At 38.9% G+C, this 19,856-nt stretch overlaps 1 protein-coding gene across 3 annotated transcripts in view; it reads left to right on the top strand.

Annotated features, from left to right (window-relative positions):
* The window catches only part of MAEL (maelstrom spermatogenic transposon silencer), a 33,803-nt gene that overhangs the window by 12,902 nt on the left and 1,045 nt on the right, over positions 1-19,856 (top strand). For 2 of the 3 annotated variants that reach the window (XM_089299640.1, XM_002715789.5), the window contains 6 exons: positions 4,810-4,934; positions 5,668-5,722; positions 5,847-5,988; positions 16,576-16,638; positions 17,356-17,488; positions 19,501-19,576. In XM_089299640.1, the coding sequence (XP_089155766.1) occupies positions 4,810-4,934; positions 5,668-5,722; positions 5,847-5,988; positions 16,576-16,638; positions 17,356-17,488; positions 19,501-19,576 (594 nt within the window). Of the gene's footprint in view, positions 1-2,568; positions 2,597-4,809; positions 4,935-5,667; positions 5,723-5,846; positions 5,989-16,575; positions 16,639-17,355; positions 17,489-19,500; positions 19,577-19,856 lie in introns of those variants that run through there. The other variant, XM_089299641.1, reaches the window with a different exon arrangement.

Below are 19,856 nucleotides of genomic sequence, written 5' to 3'. Positions count from 1 at the left end.
CATGATTTTTTTATTAAATAAATATAAATTTCCAAAGTACAGCTTATGGATTACAATGGCTCCCCCCCATAACTTCCTTCCCACCTGCAACCCTCCCATCTCCCGCTCCCTCTCCCATTCCATTCACATCAAGATTCATTTTCAATTCTCTTTATATACAGAAGATCAATTTAGTGTATATTAAGTAAAGATTTCATCAGTTTGCACCCACACAGAAACATTAAGTGTAAAATACTGTTTCAGTACTAGTTATAGCATTAATTCACATTGAACAACACATTAATATCACTTTTCTAATAGCTTTTGGTGGAGTTATTGGGTTTTTCCATGTACAGCAGCATCATGTCACCTGCAAACATGAATATTTTGACTTCCTCCTTTCCAATTCTGATGCCCTTTCTTTCTTTCTCCTCCCCAATTGCTTGTGTTAATACTTCCACTACTATATTGACATCCTTGGCTTGTTCCAGATTTGAAGGGAAATGTTTTTAGCTTTTCCATGTTCAATATGATATTGGCTGTTGGTTTGTTATATAAAACCTTTATAACTTTGAAGTATGTTCCTTCTGTACCTTATTTATGGAAGGTTTGTTTTTTTTTATCATGAAGGGATGTTGAATCAAAATCTTTTCTATGCATCTATTGAATACTGTATGGTTTTTATCTTCATTCTTTTGCTGTGATTTATGACATTGATTTGTGAATGTTGACCCACCCTTGCATCTCCAGGATAAATCCAACTTGAGGATGATGTATGGTCTTTTTAATGTGGTTTTGGATTTAGTGTGTAGTATTTTGTTGAGAATTTTTGCATCTGTTCATCAAGGATATTGGTTGGTAACTTTCATTCTGTGTCTTTGTTCAGTTTTGATATTAGTGATGCTGACCTCATAAAAACTTTGGCAGAGTTTAATCTTTTTATTTAAGTTGTACAAGTTTCATATATTTCATATATACAGACTTAGGAACATAGTGATACTTCCCATCTTACTCTCCTTCCACCCATGCCCCAACCCTTCTTTTAATCTTATTCAATATTATGGAATAGTATAAAAAGCGTTGGAGTTAGTCCCTCTTTAAATATTTTATAGCATTCAATAGTAAAGCCATTGGGTCCTGGACTTTCCCGTGATGGAAGACTTTTAGTTATGCTTCAGTCTTGTTGTTAGTTATGGGGCTGTTTAGATTTTCTGTATCTTCTATATTTAGTTTGGTAGGTTATTTGTGTCCTGGAATTTTCCAGGTTTTTAGTATATAGTTTTTCATGGTAGTTTAAGATCCTTTCTGTTTCAGTGGTGTCAGCTGTAATGTTTTCTAGCTCTAATTTTGAGGTTTCTTTTCTTTGTTAGTCTGGCCAAAGGTCTACTTATTTTTTTTAATCTCAAAAAACCAGCTCTCTTTTTAGTTTCAATTACATTTATTTCTGCTCTGCTTTCTAATATTTCTCTCTTCCTGCTGATTTTGGATTTGGTTCATGTTTTTCTATCTTCTTCATGCATCATTAGATCATTTATTTGAGATATTTCTCTTTTATTAACACAAACACTTGTTATAACTTCTCTCAATATTGCTTTTGCTGTGTGTAACAGATTTTTGATATGTTGCATTTTTATTTCAAGAAAATAGATTTTAATTTTTTCAGTGACCCATTGATCTTTCAGTAGTATGTTGTTTAGTTCCCATATATTAGTGAATGTTCTGTTGTTTTTAGTTTTGTGTCTGAGAAGGTAAGTGGTATGATTTCAGTCTTTTTAAATTTGCTGAGACTTGATTTGTGGCCCAATGTATAGTCTGTCCTAGATAATGTTCCACGTGCTGATGAGATGAATATATATTCTGTAGCTGTTGGGTGAAATGTTCTGTAAAGGTCTGTTAAGTCCATTTGCTTGATAGTTTACTTCAACTACAGTGTGTCTTTGTTGATTTTCAGTCTGGGTAATCTGTCTGTTGATGAGAGTGGGGTGTTGAAACCATCCACAATTATTTTATTGGAGTCTTTCTCTGAACCCTGAAGGTCATAATATTTGCTGTACATATCTGGTGGTCTTGTATTGGGTGTGTATATATTTATGATTGCTATGTTTTCTTGATTAATCAATCCATTTATCAAAATATAATGTTCTCCTTTTAATTTAAAATCTGTTTTGTTTGATATGAGAATAGCTACTCCTCCTTGGTTTTGGTTTCCATTTACCTGCCTGGTATATATTTTTCCAGCCCTTCACTCTCAGTTTATGTGTATCTTTATTTGTGAAGTGAGTTTCTTGGAGGCAGCATATAGTGAAATATAGTTGTTGTTGTTGTTTTAATCAGTTCTGCCCATCTGTATCTTTTGGCTGGGGAATTTAACCCATTTGCGTTCAAGGTTAGTATTGATTGATAAGAACCAACACCTGTCATTTTGTTGATTGGTTGCTGATTGTACTCTGTTAGTAATTTGGTGGTATCATGTGTTTTCATTATGTTTACTTCTAATGTAATAATTTCCTTCACAGTTTGCTTTAAGGCTGGTCTGGTGGTGGTGAATTCTCTCAGTATTTCCTTACCTGGAAAATACCTGATTTCTTCTTCGCTTCTAAAAAGATGGCTTCACTGGGTACGCTATTCTTGACTAGAAGTTTTAAGACCTTGAATATATCATCCAGTTCTCTTCTAGCTTGTAGGGTTTCTGCTGAAAAGTCTGCTGTTAGTCTAATTGGTTTTCCTTTATGTGTAATTTGGATGCTTTTTTCTCAACTTTTGACAATTTGATGACAATATGCCTCGGAGAAGTCTTTTTTGGTTGAGTCTGCGTGAAGTCTTTTGAGCTTCCTTTATCTGAGTGTGTATGTCTCTCTCAAGACCTGGGGAATTTCAACTATTAAGTTCATTTAGCAGGTTCTCAACGACATTTTTCTCCTCTTCTTCAGGAATCCCTTGAACACAAATATTTGGTCATTTGATGATATCCTATATTTTATGGAGACTTTCTTCATTCATTTCTCTTTATTTTTGTGTGATTGGGTTATTTCAAAAGTCTTGTCCTGCATGTCAGAAGTTCTTTCATCCACTTGGTCTATTCTTCTATTAAAGCTGTCCGTTTTATTTTTATTTCATTGAAAATTTCATCTCCAAAATCTCTGTTTATTTCTTAATGATTTCTGTCTCATTAGTGAGTTTTTCATTCACATCACTCATTGATGTCTTCATTTCTTTAAGCTGTCTATTCTCTTGTATCATGTTGAGCTTCCTTGTAATCACTACTTTAAATTCTATTTCTGGCATCTCATATTTCCTTCTGATCAGGATCTAATTCTGGAGAACTATTGTGTTCATTTGGAGGTGTCATGCTTCCTTCTTTGTGTTTTCCATGTCCCTCTGTTGACATCTGCACATTTAGCATAATAGTTCCTTCTTTATGAAGTAGGTTTTATTGGAAAAGAGTTTAAATGGAATTCAGGGTATCAGTTGGTTTGTTTTGGCTTTGGTTCTAGGTAAGCCCAAACATCCGTAAAATTTACAGTTGATGTCAGCATAAATGATGGAAGCCAGAAGGCAATGAAATGTTCTTAATTATAATTTTTGATTTACACAAGTAATACTAGAATAATGTTTTTAATTCTTCCTGTCTGGACCTGTTGAAAGACTGTCCAGTTTCTCAGCTCACAATTTTCCACAGTTGATAAGAGCACCTTGGGAGAAACAAATCCAAATGCCATATCAGCTCTGTGGAATTTCTCCTCTCCAAGATTTTAGGACACTAATTCTTCAATCATTTTTGTATCTGCAGTACTTACAAACAGGTGTTTGATGTGTTCAGCTTTTCCCCAGTCTGTCATGATCAAAAGTTGAATTCCTTCTGCATCTTCTATTATAGTCTCCAATTTTATGCTGAAATTTGTAATTTGGTCTCTTCAAACCTAAGCATAATTATTTAAAACCTTATAGTAAATTCAGTATCTGGAGTACCTGTAGGTATCTTTCAACTTTTTTTGGTTCTCATTATTTTCTCTTTGTGTAGCTTATTATTCATATGAAGTGTCTGAAAAATATTACTTTAGAGTAATTTGGGATTTACAGCGATGTGATCTTCTTCCAGATAGCATTTATATTTGCTGCTTTTAGCACCTGGGGAGCCTAAAAATCCTGGCCTCCCTAGCTGTCAAAAGCCCTCTGCTCAGCCTTTCAGATTCCTGTTCTGAAATTAGCAAATGACCCACAGGAAAAACCGCCAAGTTGTTCTTAACCCTCTGAATTTCTGTGTTCTTTCACATCTTGACCAAAACTTCCTTACTGCTATGTGTTTGTGTGTGTTCTTAATATCTGCAAGCTCTTTTATTTTTTGTGGGAAGATTGATCTGAATTTACCTGGTGCATTCCCCGCCGCCCCCCCCCCCCCGCCATGGAAGTGAGAATCTCCAACATAGAGCCTTTTAAAAAGCAGTCATTACTACCATGTTCCTTGACTTTATTGATAAAACATTCATGAAAGGCAGCACAGGAATAGTAAAAACACTGCAGGCTTGGTCACTTAACTAGGGTTTGAGTCATAACTCTACTGTTTACAAGCCCTTAACTAGTACTACTAATTTCTCTGCTCAGTTATGTTGCTCAGTTATGATGCTCTTCCCTATTATGCATGTATCATCTGTTTCATAGAGTGATTGCAAGATTATGAGTTAAAATACACAAAATACCTAGCATAAACAGCTTGGTGCAAGTGCTTCAATATGCATTAACCACTGGTCTCTTCTTAGACCCCTACTTCCAGACTTTCCTCATAATATTTGTCTTGCTCGGAGTTTGAACTTCATCCTTTATTTCCTTCAGGTGATTCTAGTCACAAGATTCCTATTTCAAACTTTGAATTCGGGCGTGACCAAGCAACTGTGTTAAAAAGTCTTTATAGATTTATTCATCCAAACTCAGGGAACTGGCCACCCATCTACTGCAAGGTAATTTCCAGTTAAGTCCTTTTGAAATACCCATTTAGAAAATAGAAGATCCATACAAATCTACAAAAGAAGGAATTTTTGCCTGTGTAGTCGCTATGTGTGTTAAAAATTGTTTTCATTGTAATTAAGTATAGTGCCTTTTCTTTCAAATTCCTCTGATTCCAGATGGATTTTGAAGACTATAAAAATTGCATGTGTTTCTCCTTTGATAGATCTCATGGTTTTCTAATTCCTACTTTTGGTATATCTATAATGTCTTTTTACCCTGACAAGTGGATGATCCATTCTGTACATCTATCCTTCCAAGCAAACTTTGTAGCACTCTATCCAAACCTTGTAGCACTCTGTTGTCTCTATATTTGTATTATTTACAGACTGTGTCCTTTATTTTGTCTAAATTATTCAAGGCCAGGAGTCAAAGAATTGGGTTTTAACCTTGCTACTAATAACTATGAGTAGATTACCTACTTTTTTCTGAACATTAATTTGTTCATTTATCTACCCTAACATTCACTTTGTTTTCATAAAGTATGTTAATATTGCTGTATAAATGTACTTGAGTAATAACAGCAGTAGTCTTTTCTAATGTGTGTGGTTTTTAAAAAAATTCTCATTTAGTTATCCCAGACTGCAGTGTCTCCCTCTTGTAATCCCCCTACCCCAGCATGTAGGACAGCATTAATTAAAAATAAGGCAAGAAAAAAATACAAGTAATTTTTTTCCCTTTCTGCAGTCTGATGACAGAGCCCGAGTCAACTGGTGTTTGAAGCATATGGCGAGGGCATCAGGTAAGTAAAACTCTGCGTCACTCAGAAGAGTGGTGTGTAGCATCTGTATTTTTTCATTTTGATAGACATGTTCTTGGTATCTAAACTTACTAATCGTATATGTTTTTCTCTTTACTAATGGAAGAAATAAGGCAGAATCTAGAACTTCTCACCGTAGAGGACCTCGTAGTGGGAATCTACCAGAAAAAATTCCATAAGGAGCCCTCCAAGACTTGGGTTCGAAGCCTCCTAGAAGTGGCCATGTGGGATTATTCTAGCAACACAAGGTATTGAGAGTGATTTTGTAATGTGTAGTGATTTTGACATCTTTTCTGAGCTGAGAAAATGTGGTAGGACTAGCCATTTTTGCCTTTCTATACAATACTTTCCTATGAAACCTTGGCAGTATTGTATTTCCTTGAATATAAGATTAGATTGATTTCCAGATATATTGTTACTTTGTACCACTAAAAACCTACCAGATAGACCGATTCTCCTTTCTTATCACCTGCTATTTCTATACTACTGAAAGAATGGTTTTAGATTTATTTAGACAGTTTTTTGTTATATAGATAGTTGTTATATAGAACATTTGTCCTTATGAATAAAGGAATATGTAAGTGAAACAAATGGGTAAATTGTTTCTAAAAATAATTTTAGACTTAAAAATTGCAAGAATAGTACAAAATTAAATCTCTCATGTTCCCCAATTTAAACATTTTAATAGATTTTCTTTATAATTTTGCTTCTAAACATACACTGAAGTACTTCAAAATGTTCATGGAAAATACATATTATGAAAAAACTATGTACAAGAACCTCAAAATTCTTTTGCATATAATGAACTTGTCTTTTGATCGCATTTTTCCACAAGCTGTTTTGAAGTACCCTCATACATACTTTTTCTAAACCACTTGAGAGTAAGTTGCTCTCATCATGTCCTTATCAAAATACTTCAGATGTGTTTCCTAAATTCCATAGTATAATTATCATAATCAGGATATTATCATTGACATAATACTATTATCTAACCTGAAGACCATATTTTGTTACTTGTTGCAATAATGTCTTTTATAACCAAAAAAAAATCTATAGTAGAGTCCAGTCCAAGATCACATGTTACACTGTTATTGTGTTTATGTCTGTTTTAAGTCCTTTAATATACAACATTTTTGTCTTAATTTGACTTTCACTATTGTGATATTTTTGAAGGATACAGTACATTCATTTCATATAATGTTTTTCAGTTTGAGTTGGTCTGCATTTCCTCATGGTTAGATGGGGCTGTGTATTTTGGGCTAGAATGCCACAAAAATGTTTCTCCTTTCAGTATATCATATCTGGAACTATGATGTTACTTTGTCCAATAACTAATAAACTGATCACTTAGGATAGTGTCTGTCAGGTTTCTCTGAAAAAGTTCTGTTTTCCACCTTATATAATAGGTAAGTATCTTGTGGAAAAATACTTTGAGTTTAGGTAGATACTCTATTCCTCAAGTTTTCAAGTGTGATCTTTAGCATCCATTGTTGATTTGCCTGAATCAAATGTTGTCTGAAATGGTAATTATTCTAATTCAGTTATTTCCCCACTTATTAGTTGGCATTCTGCTGTAAGGGAGAGCTTTTAATTTTCACTCATTTATAGTTATATGAGGTTTGGACTCATGAATTCCTGGATTTTTTTAAAAGATTGATTTATTTATTTGAAAGTCAGAATTACATATAGAAAGGGAGAGACAGAGATCTTCATCTACTGGTTCATTCCCCAAATGGCCACAGGGGCCAGGGCTGGGCCACACCAAAGCCAAGAGCCAGGAGCTCCATCTGAGTCTCTCACGTGAGCGCAGGGGTCCAAGCACTTAGGCCATCTTCTGCTGCTTTCTCAGGCACATTAACAGGGAGCTGGATCAGAAGTGGTGCAGCCAGGACTCGAACAGCCACCCATTTGGGACGCTGTTGCTGCAGATGGCTGCTTGACCCACTTGCCACCGTGCCAGTCCCAAATTCCTATTTTATTAAAAGGATTATAATCTATTACTTTCATAACTTATTTTTATGCTCAAGTTGTTCCATATATGGCCAGCGGAATCCCTTCAAGCAGTGGGTTTTATCATTTTGACAGTTCCTCATCCTTTGAGCACTTCTTTGCTTTCCATCACAGTATTTTCTAGACTTATCTTGTACTTTGTACTTGTACTTTGCTCCAACCTTGGATTAGCCATTTCTCCAGCGATCCCCGGTTTCTTTAAGACAGGGTTGAGGTACTGAGTATTTTGAGAGATAGGATCTGAGTGCTAGATGTACTCATGCCTTACAAGGTCCCTTTAATTGAGAGAGATGGAAAATATATGTGTGTGTATAAATACATCTTCCAGATACATTTTTATGTGGCTGGGCGTCTTGCTCACTTTTATCTCACCATGAGTTCATACTGAACTTACAATTCACAATCAATGCCCTGGAATTCCTTAGTTTTCTACTTTTCTGTTTTTGTATTTCCTGTTTCTGAGAGAGAGAAACCTTGCTATAAATATTTTTACTTTGTTCAGTCATGCAATACATTGAAAGAAGTTGCAGAATGAGATGATACCTATGTACAAAAAAAAATACAAACAATAGTTTAGGGTTTGTTTGCCATTAGTTTTAGTCTGAGATTATATTTTATATTTAGTCAGAATAATAGTTTCAGAAGTCATTTGGGATATTTGTCTTAACCCCCTTGGGTATAGTTGAATTACATCTTATTGTTTACATTCAGTGTTTGGTTTTTCCCATTTCTGTTGACTTAGATTTATTTATCTTATTTGAAAGGTAGAGTTTTAGAAAGAGGGAGAGAAAGAGGGAGAAGGAGGGAAGGAGAGAGAGAGAAATCTGTCTACCAGTTCACTCCCCAAATGGCCATAAGGGCTGCTGGGCCACATGAAAACCAGGAGCCAGGAGCTTCCTCCAGGTCTCCCACGTGGGTGCAGAATCCCAAGCACTTGAGCCATCTTCCCCAGCTTTCCCAGGCACATTAATCAGGAACTGGATTAGAAGATGAGCAGCCGAGACTTAATCAGCAACCATAAGGGATTCTGGCATCGCAGGCAGCAGCTTAACCCACTATGCCAGCCCCTTATCTTTTGAATGTGTAAAACGTTACAACAATTTCAACAAAAATGTGTTTTCAGACACGTCACTCATTTCATTCTAGCCCCATGAAAAAGTTTGTTGGAATTAAAATTAAAAGATAATTTGGGAAGAACTGAAGTCTTTATGTTGAGGGGCTAGCACTGCGGCGCAGCAGATTAACGCCCTGGCCTGAAGCGCTGTCATCCTGTATGGGCACCGGTTCAAGACCTGGCTGCTCCGCTTCTGATCCAGCTCTCTGCTGTGGCCTGGGAAAGCAGTAGAAGATGGCCTACATACTTGGGCCCCTGCACCCATGTGGGAGACCTGGAAGAAGCTCCTGGCTTCAGGTTGGCGCAGCCCCAGCTGTTGCGGCCAATTAGAGAGTGAACCTCGGATGGAAGACTCCTCTCTCTCTGCCTCTCCTCTCTATGTGTAACTCTTTCAAATAAATAAATCTTAAAAAATAATAAAGTCTTTATGTTGAGTTGTATATAAACTGTAGCCAAAGGGATCTCTTTCGATTGTTCAAATCTACTTTGTGTCTTTCATATGTTTTGAAGTTTTTCCCCCCACAGACTGCATATCTTGGATAGATGCATCTTTATGGCACAGTTCCTTGATAACTTTGTTTATTTTGTGGAAATTGGTTTGAGTAGGCTTTCTAAATCTAATTGATAAAGTTTGAAAATCTGTATTTTCCTTAGAAGTTGTGCATTTTAAACTTATATTTATGGCTAAATTGTTTTCAAATTTATGTAAAGGTCTACTAGGAAGTATTTCTGCCTCAGTGGTTGTTTATCCTGTCAGTTGTGTGTGTTTGTGCCCCCGCCTTTGTTGCCTTTGCCAGTGCATTGTCTAGATCTGTGTTTCTCTTTATTCTCTTCTTCATGAATTTCTTTTATCTTTCTCTCTGTACTTTGGATCTTTTAAAACTAATTTTTGGGGGTCTAGGAATTTAATTATCTTTTGTTTGATTTTTACTAGTGTTTAGTAGAGTGAACCTTCTTATAAGTATTCACAATGAATCCTGTACATTCTGACATCTAATATTTTCATTGTCATTTTTAACAAATTTTGTCATTTCAGACTCAATCAGGAGTTAAAAACAGGGCATAAAAATCTAGATAGAAAGGCTTTTCTGGTTTTTGTTTTTCTTAGTAAGTTCTAGTGTTTTTGCATTGTGATTAAAGAGTGTTTATAATATTTCTACTCCATGGAAGTTACTGGTGTTTTTGTTTGTTTTGTCTTATTTTGCTATCTTTGTATGTAATCAGTTTTTGTGACTATTTAAGGACATCTGAGAATATGTTATTTTCAGGATATGGCATTTGAGAGATATCCATATAAGATCACATTAATTGTTGTTTAGTTATATTTTGTTCAGGTGATCTGTGCCATGAGATATTGTTAGAGGCAAAACTGTTATGTAACTGGATATTTTTAAAAAGGATTTATTTATTTATTTAAAATTAGAAGGAAAGAAAAGGAGGAGAGATCATCCTTCCATCCCATCCACTGGTTCCCTCCCCAAATGCCCCCAACAGTTGGGGTGGGGCCAGGCTGAAGCCAGGAACCAGTAATTTTATCCAGATCTTTCACATGGGTGGCAGGAACTCAGCTATTGCTGCTGCTTAGGCACATGAACAGAAAGTTGTATTAGAAATGAGGATGGGGGGCAGGTGCTGTGGCTTAATGGGTTAAGCCATTGCCTGCAGTGCTGCCGTCCCATATGGGCGCTGATTTGAGTCCCAGCTGCTCCACTTCCAATCTAGCTCTGCTATGGCCTGGGAAAGCAGTAGAAAATGGCCCAAGTCCTTGGGGCCCTGCACCCAAGTGGGAGACCCAAAATCCTGGCTTTGGATTGGCAGAGCTTCAGCCATTGCAGCCATCTGGGGAGTAAACTGGGGGAATGGAAGACCCTCCCCCACCCCGTAACTCTGCCTTTCAAATAAAAAAAAAAGAAAGAAATTAAGACGGAACTGGGGCCAGTCTTGTGGTGTTGCTGGTGGGGCCTCTGCCTGCAATGCTGGCATCGTTTATGGGCACTGGTTTGCTCCCCAGCTGCTCTGCTTCCGATCAGGCTACCTGGTGATGGCCTGGAGAGGGTTGAGGAAGATGGCCCAGTGTTTGGGGCCCTACCACCTACCCATGTTGGAGACCTGGATGAAGCTCCTGTCTCCTGGCTCCTACCTTTGGCCTGGCCCCAGTACTGGCTGTTATGGCCATCTGGGGAGTGAACTATCAGATGGAAGACACCCCTCTCCTTGTGTGTGTATATGTGTCTGTGTTTGTCTCCTCATCTCTGTGACTCTAACTCTTGAATAAATAAATTTTTTTAAGGTAATGAAGATGAGATTTAATCCCAGGCACATTAATATGGGATGTGGTTGTGCCAAGTGGGAGTTTAATTCACTCTACCAAAATACCTGCCCCTCATAATGCCCCTCATAATGAACTGTTTGACAGATGGCTCTGTCTTTAATTGAGCTTCACAATATAAGATTCCAGCATATGGTGTTGTACAAGGGAGTTTGGGTTGTTAGGAAATGTAGAAGTTGTGATTAGAATCTGATAGTATAAGTAGGTTTCTTGAATCCCTACCAGAAGATCTTAAAGTTTGTAGTAAGTTTTTGCTAAGTGTTCTTTCTAGCTCTAGAAGTAGATATGCCTTATATTGGTGAAATTGAGTACAGTTTGATAAAGTAATTATTAGAATCTTAAGCAGATTGTTAGTAAGTGTTCATGTTACTTTGGATACTAGAATTATAGCTTTTAATCCCATTCTCCTAATGTTTCTTATCATAATTGTCCTGGGATAAATTCATTGTTATTGACCTGCTGACTAAAACATCATAGCCTTTATTGAATTAACAAACATGTATTGAACCTCTTTTTTGGGCTGGGCTGAAGGTACATTGGTGAGCAGAGTTAATGTAGTCCCTGTCTTCATGAAAGTAACAGTTAATGTAGGAAAAAGGTGTTTATTAAATAACAAAGAAAATTAATTTTAGCTTGTGACATAGTGTTAAGGAAATCAACAGAGTGTTGTCATAGCGAAGAGTATGCACAAAGGTGGACCACTTTATAGAATGATCCAAGATGAGTTTTGGGGGTATAACATGAAAGCTGAGAACTGAAACAGGAGAAGGATGTAGCCAGGACAAAAAAATGGGAAGAATGTCTTGGGCAGACAGATTGAAAGGCTTTGAGGCCCAAACTTGGGGTTTACTGGAAAGTGTTAGACCATCATTGTGACTGGGGAGTGGTGAGCAAAGAGGAGAATTCATAGGCTGAGGTTGAAGAAATGAGGTCTTATTAGCCACGGGAGGGGAGTTTACCAGGTAGGGAAGTAATGGATGAGTTTTTGTTTGTTTGTCTTTTTAAGATCTCTGAGTTTTTAGTGTTAAGTATTGGAAAGAGGCAAGAAAGGACTTACAGATCCTGAGGTTACCTGATGGTTTCTGTATTCCAAGCAAGTGATGACTTGGACTAAGGCAGTAACTATAGAGTTGGAGACAAATATATAGATTTCATGTTGGTTAAAAATCAGTGTACCTTGCTGATGGACTATGCACAGAGAGAATGGAAAGAAAGAATAACAGACGACATCGTTGTGGATGGGGCAGAGAAGAGCAGGTTTAGAATGTTCTGAGGCGCTGGGTGAGGTGTCAGATCTGGATACATGGGCAGCCCCAGGCCTGGAGCACAGGGGACAGGTTTGAAGATGTCAGCCTCTTCACTGCCTGCTGACCGGTGAGACACAGTGAAGAGGAACAGGACCTCTGCTTTTATGGACCTAACAGTGTGTAGATGAGATCCTCAAGGCAGAAAGGGGAACGCACTCTGCACAGCTCTGAGGCATTTTCAGACTTGGCAAGAGGCCGACTTTTGAGGTCTCAGTACCTCTCAGCCAACGGTCGTTATGTTACAGAAGTCGCTGCAGCCATCATCAGTGTTAATGAGGACTGAAGAGATGGGAAAAGCAGGGATCCGGAACACAGTAATTCCACAGATCTCCTTGAGGTGCTTGGTGGGGCAGGACCGTCAGTCTGCCTCTGCCCCCTGGATTGTCTCATTCTTTTGAGTTGTGGCCTTCCTATTTTTATCTTTTTCATATTGCAGGCTTTCCTTGATTGAATGTCAGGTTGTTTTTGGTTATGTTCATATTTGTAGAAAAAAGGCTGCACAACTTCAGGCTTATTGGGTGTGAAGTAAGGTTTCTTCCAACTCTATTTGACAGACGTAATATTTTTAAAAAGCCTTATTTATTGTACTATATTAAAACCCGATTTTTAAAGTTTGAAAAGTCAATATTTCATTAAATCCGTGTGGCTTGGTTAGGATAGATTTGGATAAGCTTTTTCTGTTTTTCTCTTAACGTTTTCCAGTTAAGATAAAGGAGTATCTGTGACCACATACCACCTAGGCAAAATGCCTCCATTTGTTTTGTACATTCATTTGTATTATACTGTATGATGTTGTATTAATTTTAGTTTTTTATGTATGTTACTTTGGAATTAAAGACTACACAGTCTAGTAAGTGTTCCATGTTGTTCAGTGTGAATTATTGACTGATAAGGCTTTGCTGTCTGGAAGACAAACAAGGGGTAAGCTGGAGGCGGAATCCTAAATACCAGAGTGTGGAGGGCTTTGCTTTAGGGTACCAGCAGCCGTTCCTGCTCTCTGGCCCTCCTGGAACAGTGTGCTTCTTTGCATGGGGCTGGGGAGTCGACTAGTCTTAGTGTGATGCTGGGCCTCCATCTTAGCTGTGCTGTCTGGAAAGCAGGCATCCACAAGTGCAGAGGCTCTCTGGGGCTCTGACTGCAGAGCTCCTCCTGCTGGAGTGTCCGTTGTAAGCACCACAGGTTACAACTCTCCAGCTTCATCAGTGGCCATTCTGCGTCAATTGTCATTCCTTTTTTTTATTTTCCACAAATGTAGTAAACACGTTCATGGAGACCTCTACCTGTTTTCTCATTTATTGTAGATACCTACCATTTTTATTCTTTTACTGTTGTTTTTTACTTTTTAAAGATTAATTTTTTTACTTGAAAGTCAGAGTTACACAGAGAGAAGAGGCAGAGAGACATCTTGCATCTGCTGGTTAACCCTCAATTGGTCACAACAGCCAGAGCTGTGCCGATCCGAAGCCAAGAGCCTCTTTTGGGTCTCCCACTTGGGTGCAGGGGCCCAAGCACTTGGGCCATCCTCCACTACCTTCTCAGGCCACAGCTGGATTGGAAGTAGAGCAGCTGGGACTTGAACCAGTGCCCATCTGGGCTGCCAGCACTGCAGGCCAGGGCTTTAACCTGCTGCACCACAGCATCGGCCCTAGGCTGTTGTTTTCAAAAGGTCTCATGGGCAAGAGGAAACAAATTTGTGCTTGAACTTAATTCAGCTTCTTGAACCAGAAACTCCAGCAATAGAAGTATTACCAGATGCAGTTTTACATTTTGACATCACTTTAGAATAGTCTTCCTTAGTCTCACTTAATGAGCTTTTCATATTTATCAGAAATTTGATAGGGCCGGCATTGTGACATAGTAGGTTAAGCTACCTCCTGCAACGCTGACATCCTGTATGTGTTCCAAATCAGGTCCCAGCTGCTCCACTTCAAATCTAGCTCCCTGCTGATGTGCCTAGGAAAGCAGTGGAAGATGACCCAAGTGCTTAGGTTCCTGCACCCATGTAGGAGACCTGGATGCAGCTCCTGACTCCTGGCTTTGGCTTGGCCTGGCCCTGGCTCTTGCGGTCATTCGGGGAGTGAATCAACAGATGGAAGATGATCTCTGTCTCTCCCTTTCTCTAACTCTGCCTTTCAAATAAATAAACCTTTAAAAGAAATTTAAATAACTCTTGTGCATAAGGCACTAGAAAAAGCTCTTGAGGAAACAGGGAAGAAGGATATGACTCTCCTTGCCCTCAGTCTCCTAGTACGTGTAGTAAAACATGTGGAGACACTGGAATCAATATTTGGTAATTTCTGGTAATTCTTAAAAGGGTTTCAAAAGGTGATGCTAGATCAGATGAGGGAGCAGACACTTCCATGTAAGGATTGAAGAACTGTGGGAGACTTTATTGAATAAATATTTGGTTCTTCTGGAAAGTCAGAATTTCTGTGAGTCGGGGCATGGTTTTAAGGAAGGACCCTTTTAATACAAAAGTCTGGAAGAGTGATTCAGGAATGAAAGCTTGCAGATTGTTTAAGAAAACCAGTGAAACAGTTTGACAAGAGCTGTAGGATGACGATGGCTCACAGGGCAGGGAAAGGTAGGGTTGTCCTTGAAAATGAGGAATCTCGACCTGAGATGAGAGGAAAGGACGTGGTTTTGGAGACCTTTTGAGATAAAAAGGGAAAGAGGAATGTAAAGTCCTTTGTGCTACACATGGATTGAGTGAGTGAAATCGTGTTGGGAACTTCGGAAGTAATCTGCACGTTTCACTTGTGGCCTAAAGTTAGGACTTTGGAATGTCATTTAAAAAAAGACATTTGGTGTGTGTGAGAGTTAGAGGTAAATTTGGGGCTACAAAGCAAGTATTAAGAGCTTAACAAGGAATACAGAGCAGGCCTGATTTTTAATAGATTAATAGAATGAACTTTACTAGAAAATACACTCAAGTTTTTAGAAGTTGTAGGATGATTTGGAGGGTGAGGATTAAGTGTGAGTAAAAACAGGTCAAAACTGTCATTTTCAGTAGTATGTGAATTTGGACACATTTGTCCCTAAGATTGGGTTTTGGTAGGATTTTTTTCCTTTTTTTAAAAAAAAATTATTTGTTTGAAAAAGTTGGAGCTTCCATCTGCTGGTTCATTCCTCGAATTTCCTCAGTGTCCCAATCTAGGCCAGGAAGCAGGAACTCTTTGCAGATCTCCTACATGGGTGGCTTTCCCATGTGCTGCTTTTCCAGGTCCATTAGCAGGGAGCTGGATCAGAAGTGGGGCAGCTGGGACTTGAGCCAGTCTCTATAAGTGATGCCAGCACTGCAGGTGGTAACTTAATCCCTGTGCCACAATACCAGCCCCGTTTATTATTATTTTTTTAATCTTTATGTATATTGATAGTTTTTCAAATCCAATCTTCAATGAAAAATGTGTTTATGAGGCAGGTACTTTGTGGGGTTAAGTTCTAGGCAAGGAAACAAAAATTATTTGATTCTGTGTAGCTGTCTAAGAATTTAGTTTTAACCTAGGCTTCACTTTAGAACTTTATGAATCACATTTATTGGATCAGTATTTTGGAAAAAGCAGTGGGAAATATTTAATCTTAGTTTTACATAGTGGCCCATTCAGTTAAATCACTCTATTTGGTGCACATAACTGACTTTTTACACTTACTATTTAGCATGTTTGTGATTGTAAATGAAGATTCTTGCTAAGTTTAAGCAAGCTTTGTATCATGTAAGTACTGCTGTTCTGAGTCAGTGGACAGTATATTTATTAGAAAGATGGACACAGGTTTACAGTGCCTCTGATCATGCAAGTGTGTTTCAGTGTATGAACTCTTTTTGTGTTGCCATGCAACTTAACTTTGGGCGCTTCCCCTCCAGCATCACCTTCTCCGTGATGCCTTTCCTGGCCACCTTATCTAAAATGTTACCCCTTCCCAGCGTTCTGTATCATCTTTTTCTTTATTTTCTCCTTAGACCTCACATTAACTTACTATGTTATGCTCAGCTCTTCCTTCCCTGCCCCCACTAGAAAGTAAATTTTGTATGGCGAAGAGTTCCTGTCGGAGTCACTGGGTTTTCTTTTTTATACAGGTGCAAGTGGCATGAAGAAAACGATATTCTCTTCTGTGCTTTAGCTGTTTGCAAGAAGGTTGCGTAAGTTGGGGAAAGAGTTTCTTCACGGGGCTGTGTTGTGCATTGAACTCTCCTGGGCCTTCTTGTCCCTAAGCAGCCAGGGTGAATCTCTGGTCTCATTGTTTCCGCAATTCTACTTTTAGACAAAGGTGTTTTTGTTTTGAATTGCATGTTACTTCTGTCTGTGTCACTCCTCACCTGAGCAGTTTGGGTGACTCTTCAGGAAGCACTTGCGGGAGGTGTTCCTTCCGGGACTCCTGTAGTACAGGAGGGTGAATTCTGTGCTGGCTTTAAGGACAGCCCTTCCTGGCGGATGTGCTCAGGACACATAGATCCGCCCTTCTCCTTTGGTAGTGAAGGCGCCTGGAACCCCGGATCCCTGGGTGCTCTGCTAGCTCCTTCACACCACGGGTGACTGTTGGTTCTGAGGACTGTTAGGCGTCCATAACTGTGGTTTATTTCTGCTGCTCCTGCTCTCCTTGGCCTTACACATTTGAGAATTCTGGGCATCTTTGCCCTCGCCTTTAATGATGAATCTAAAATTGTGTCTGGTAATTGGAAAATTACTTAACAGTGGTAACTTATTTATGATATGTGTTGTAATCCATTCCCATCCCTTCTCTGGATCTCTAGTTTTTCCCCCCAAATTAGAACACTATCACTCGGATGCTCTTGAATGCCTTTAGAGTGAATTAGATGAGGTTCTTTCAGCAAGCCTTTTCTTCTTTCCTTTTAAAGGTACTGCATCAGTAATTCTCTGGCCACTCTCTTTGGAATTCAGCTCACAGGGGCTCATGTACCACTACAAGATTACGAGGCCAGCAATAGTGTGACACCCAAAATGGTTGTGTTGGATGCAGGACGTTTTCAGGTAAGGAGTCTTAGTTATCAGCAAAATTCTAGGTATCTTAAAACGCACTTTTGTGAAAGACTGCCTTTTTTTTTTTTTTTTTTAATTTTTGACAGGCAGAGTGGACAGTGTGAGAGAGAGACAGAGAGAAAGGTCTTTCTTTTCTGTTGGTTCACCCTCCAATGGCTGCCGCGGCCAGCGTGCTGCAGCCTGTGCATCGCGCTGATCCGAAGGCAGGAGCCAGGTGCTTCTCCTGGTCTCCCATGGGGTGCAGGGCCCAAGCACTTGGGCCATCCTCCACTGCACTCCCTGGCCACAGCAGAGAGCTGGACTGGAAGAGGAACAACCGGGACAGAATCTGGCTCCCTGACTAGGACTAGAACCCGGTGTGCCTGTGCCATAAGGCGGAGGATTAGCCTATTGAGCCACGGTGCCGGCCAAGACTGCTTTCTTGATTAGAACGAAAATTTGTCTCTCTCCTCTAAGGACACTGCTTCTCTGTTAGCCCTTTCAAACAACAGCATCTTTTTCTCCCGCATTGTCATGGGCATACAGTTTAAATACTTGTCCTTTATTGTACCTTCCAGATTTCTCCCTAAGATTGCTGGGCTTTGAATCTCATGCCATTTGTGCTAGAGTAGCTGATAAACCCCCCCCTTTGGAGTCAGTAGCCACCTAAGTTGTTCCTCCTCATTCTTAGGAGAGCAAACAGTTTTCCTATCAGAATTCTTTATTTCAATTTCTCCATAGGTAACCCTTTTAGCTGCCTGACCTCTCAGCTCCTTGGCTTCCCTCCTGTATTATTTTTGTCATACAAGTTTACACTCCCGTGATAATATCCCATACCCCAGTGGTCCCTTCTCTGTTACCTCAATTTCAAACATCCTCCTTTCTGGTTACCACCATTTTCTTTCTAGTACCCCAGTGCCTACAACTCTTTGACCTCTACTAGACCCAGTTCATTTCTCCTTCCCCTATAGGGCTTGGCATTTCACAACCCTAGAGCGCCATTCTTGCCTTTAAAGTTGTAGCCCCTGGTCTTCTCCTTTGCCTCATCCATCCCCACCGCTCACTGCCTTCCTGTCCAATTTAGATTCCTTGGACTAGCATTTCTGCTACCTTGTATTCATTGTCAACATCGTTAGCCCTCTGTTCTTCATCATATTTGGTTGACAAATCCTAACACTGATTAAATTTCTTAACCTACTCTCTCCTATATACCTGTGAAGCTAAATAAGGCTAGGAAGAAACTGCCATGCTGACTTGGTCTTACTTGAATATTGATCACCACCAACTTGAAGTGGGCCCTTAGTGTTTGGATATTTTATCCATTTCCTTAATTAATCACTCATCCTGGACCATTATTTCTTACCTTCTTCCCATTCACAGTTCCATCACTTTTCCTTTACTTTTCCTGGTAGTCTTGCCCTCTACATCTCTGAGAAAATAGAAACAATCAGATTTTCCACGTATTCCACCCCTTCCTTTGCCTGTAACTGACATATCCTTTGCTTTTACTGTTGGCTGAATGAGTGGATTATCTTGTGTGTCTAAAACCGGTCTATTCATGTATCATATCTGTTCTCTTGCCACTGAAGGACATGGCATCAGTAATTTCCCCTTTCTTGTATCATCGTGGTTTCTCTCTGTTCTGAATCATTCTTAGCAAACAAGCTGCTGCTTTTTTTTTTTTTATTATAAAAGGCAAACCCTGTAGTTTATAATTCCTCTCCAAAGTCTACCATGTTTCTCTCCTCCTCTTTACAGCAAAAGTAGATCAAACATTGGAAAGGCATTTGGTTGTTAGTTTGCAGTTTTTTAGTTTATTTTTACTTTTTAAATTTTTATTTTAGGTATACAGATTTCATGCATTTCATATATACAGATTTAGGAACATAGTGATGCTTCCCATGCTACCCTCTCTTCTGCCCACATTCCCACTCTTCTTCCTCTTCCCTCTCAATTTGCATTTTAAGGTGTACATCCAATAATTGCTAATAAATAAACATTTTTTCTTGGTATTTTTCTTACAGAAGCTAAGGGTTGAAAGTCCAGGATTCTCTCATTTCAACTCTTCTAATCAAGACCAAAGATCATACACACCCACTGGTAAGTATCTGATAGTTCATGAATATTTTAAGAATGCGCCTTAAGGCGGTTAGGGCCTTAAGATCCCAAGGTGTTTAAACAGATCCTTGTAAATTAGCCTTAGTATAGAAGAAGCTGATAGAATTGGGGATTTGGTTGTCCATTGTCACCTTAAGCAATTGGGATGTGTATGTTTTTACATCTCCCTGGTACCATGTAACTTATTCCTCAGACTTTTTTTCAGGGCACTTAACTGAAAACATGTCTTTCTTGTAGCACTGCAGTTTTATAGTTTTGATGT

The sequence above is a fragment of the Oryctolagus cuniculus genome, chromosome 7, assembly GCF_051225735.1.
Source record: "Oryctolagus cuniculus isolate XC-2025 breed Fujian yellow rabbit chromosome 7, ASM5122573v1, whole genome shotgun sequence".
Classification (NCBI taxonomy): domain Eukaryota; kingdom Metazoa; phylum Chordata; class Mammalia; order Lagomorpha; family Leporidae; genus Oryctolagus; species Oryctolagus cuniculus.
Note: the sequence above shows the minus strand (reverse complement) of the source record. Positions and strands in the feature narration are given on the sequence as shown.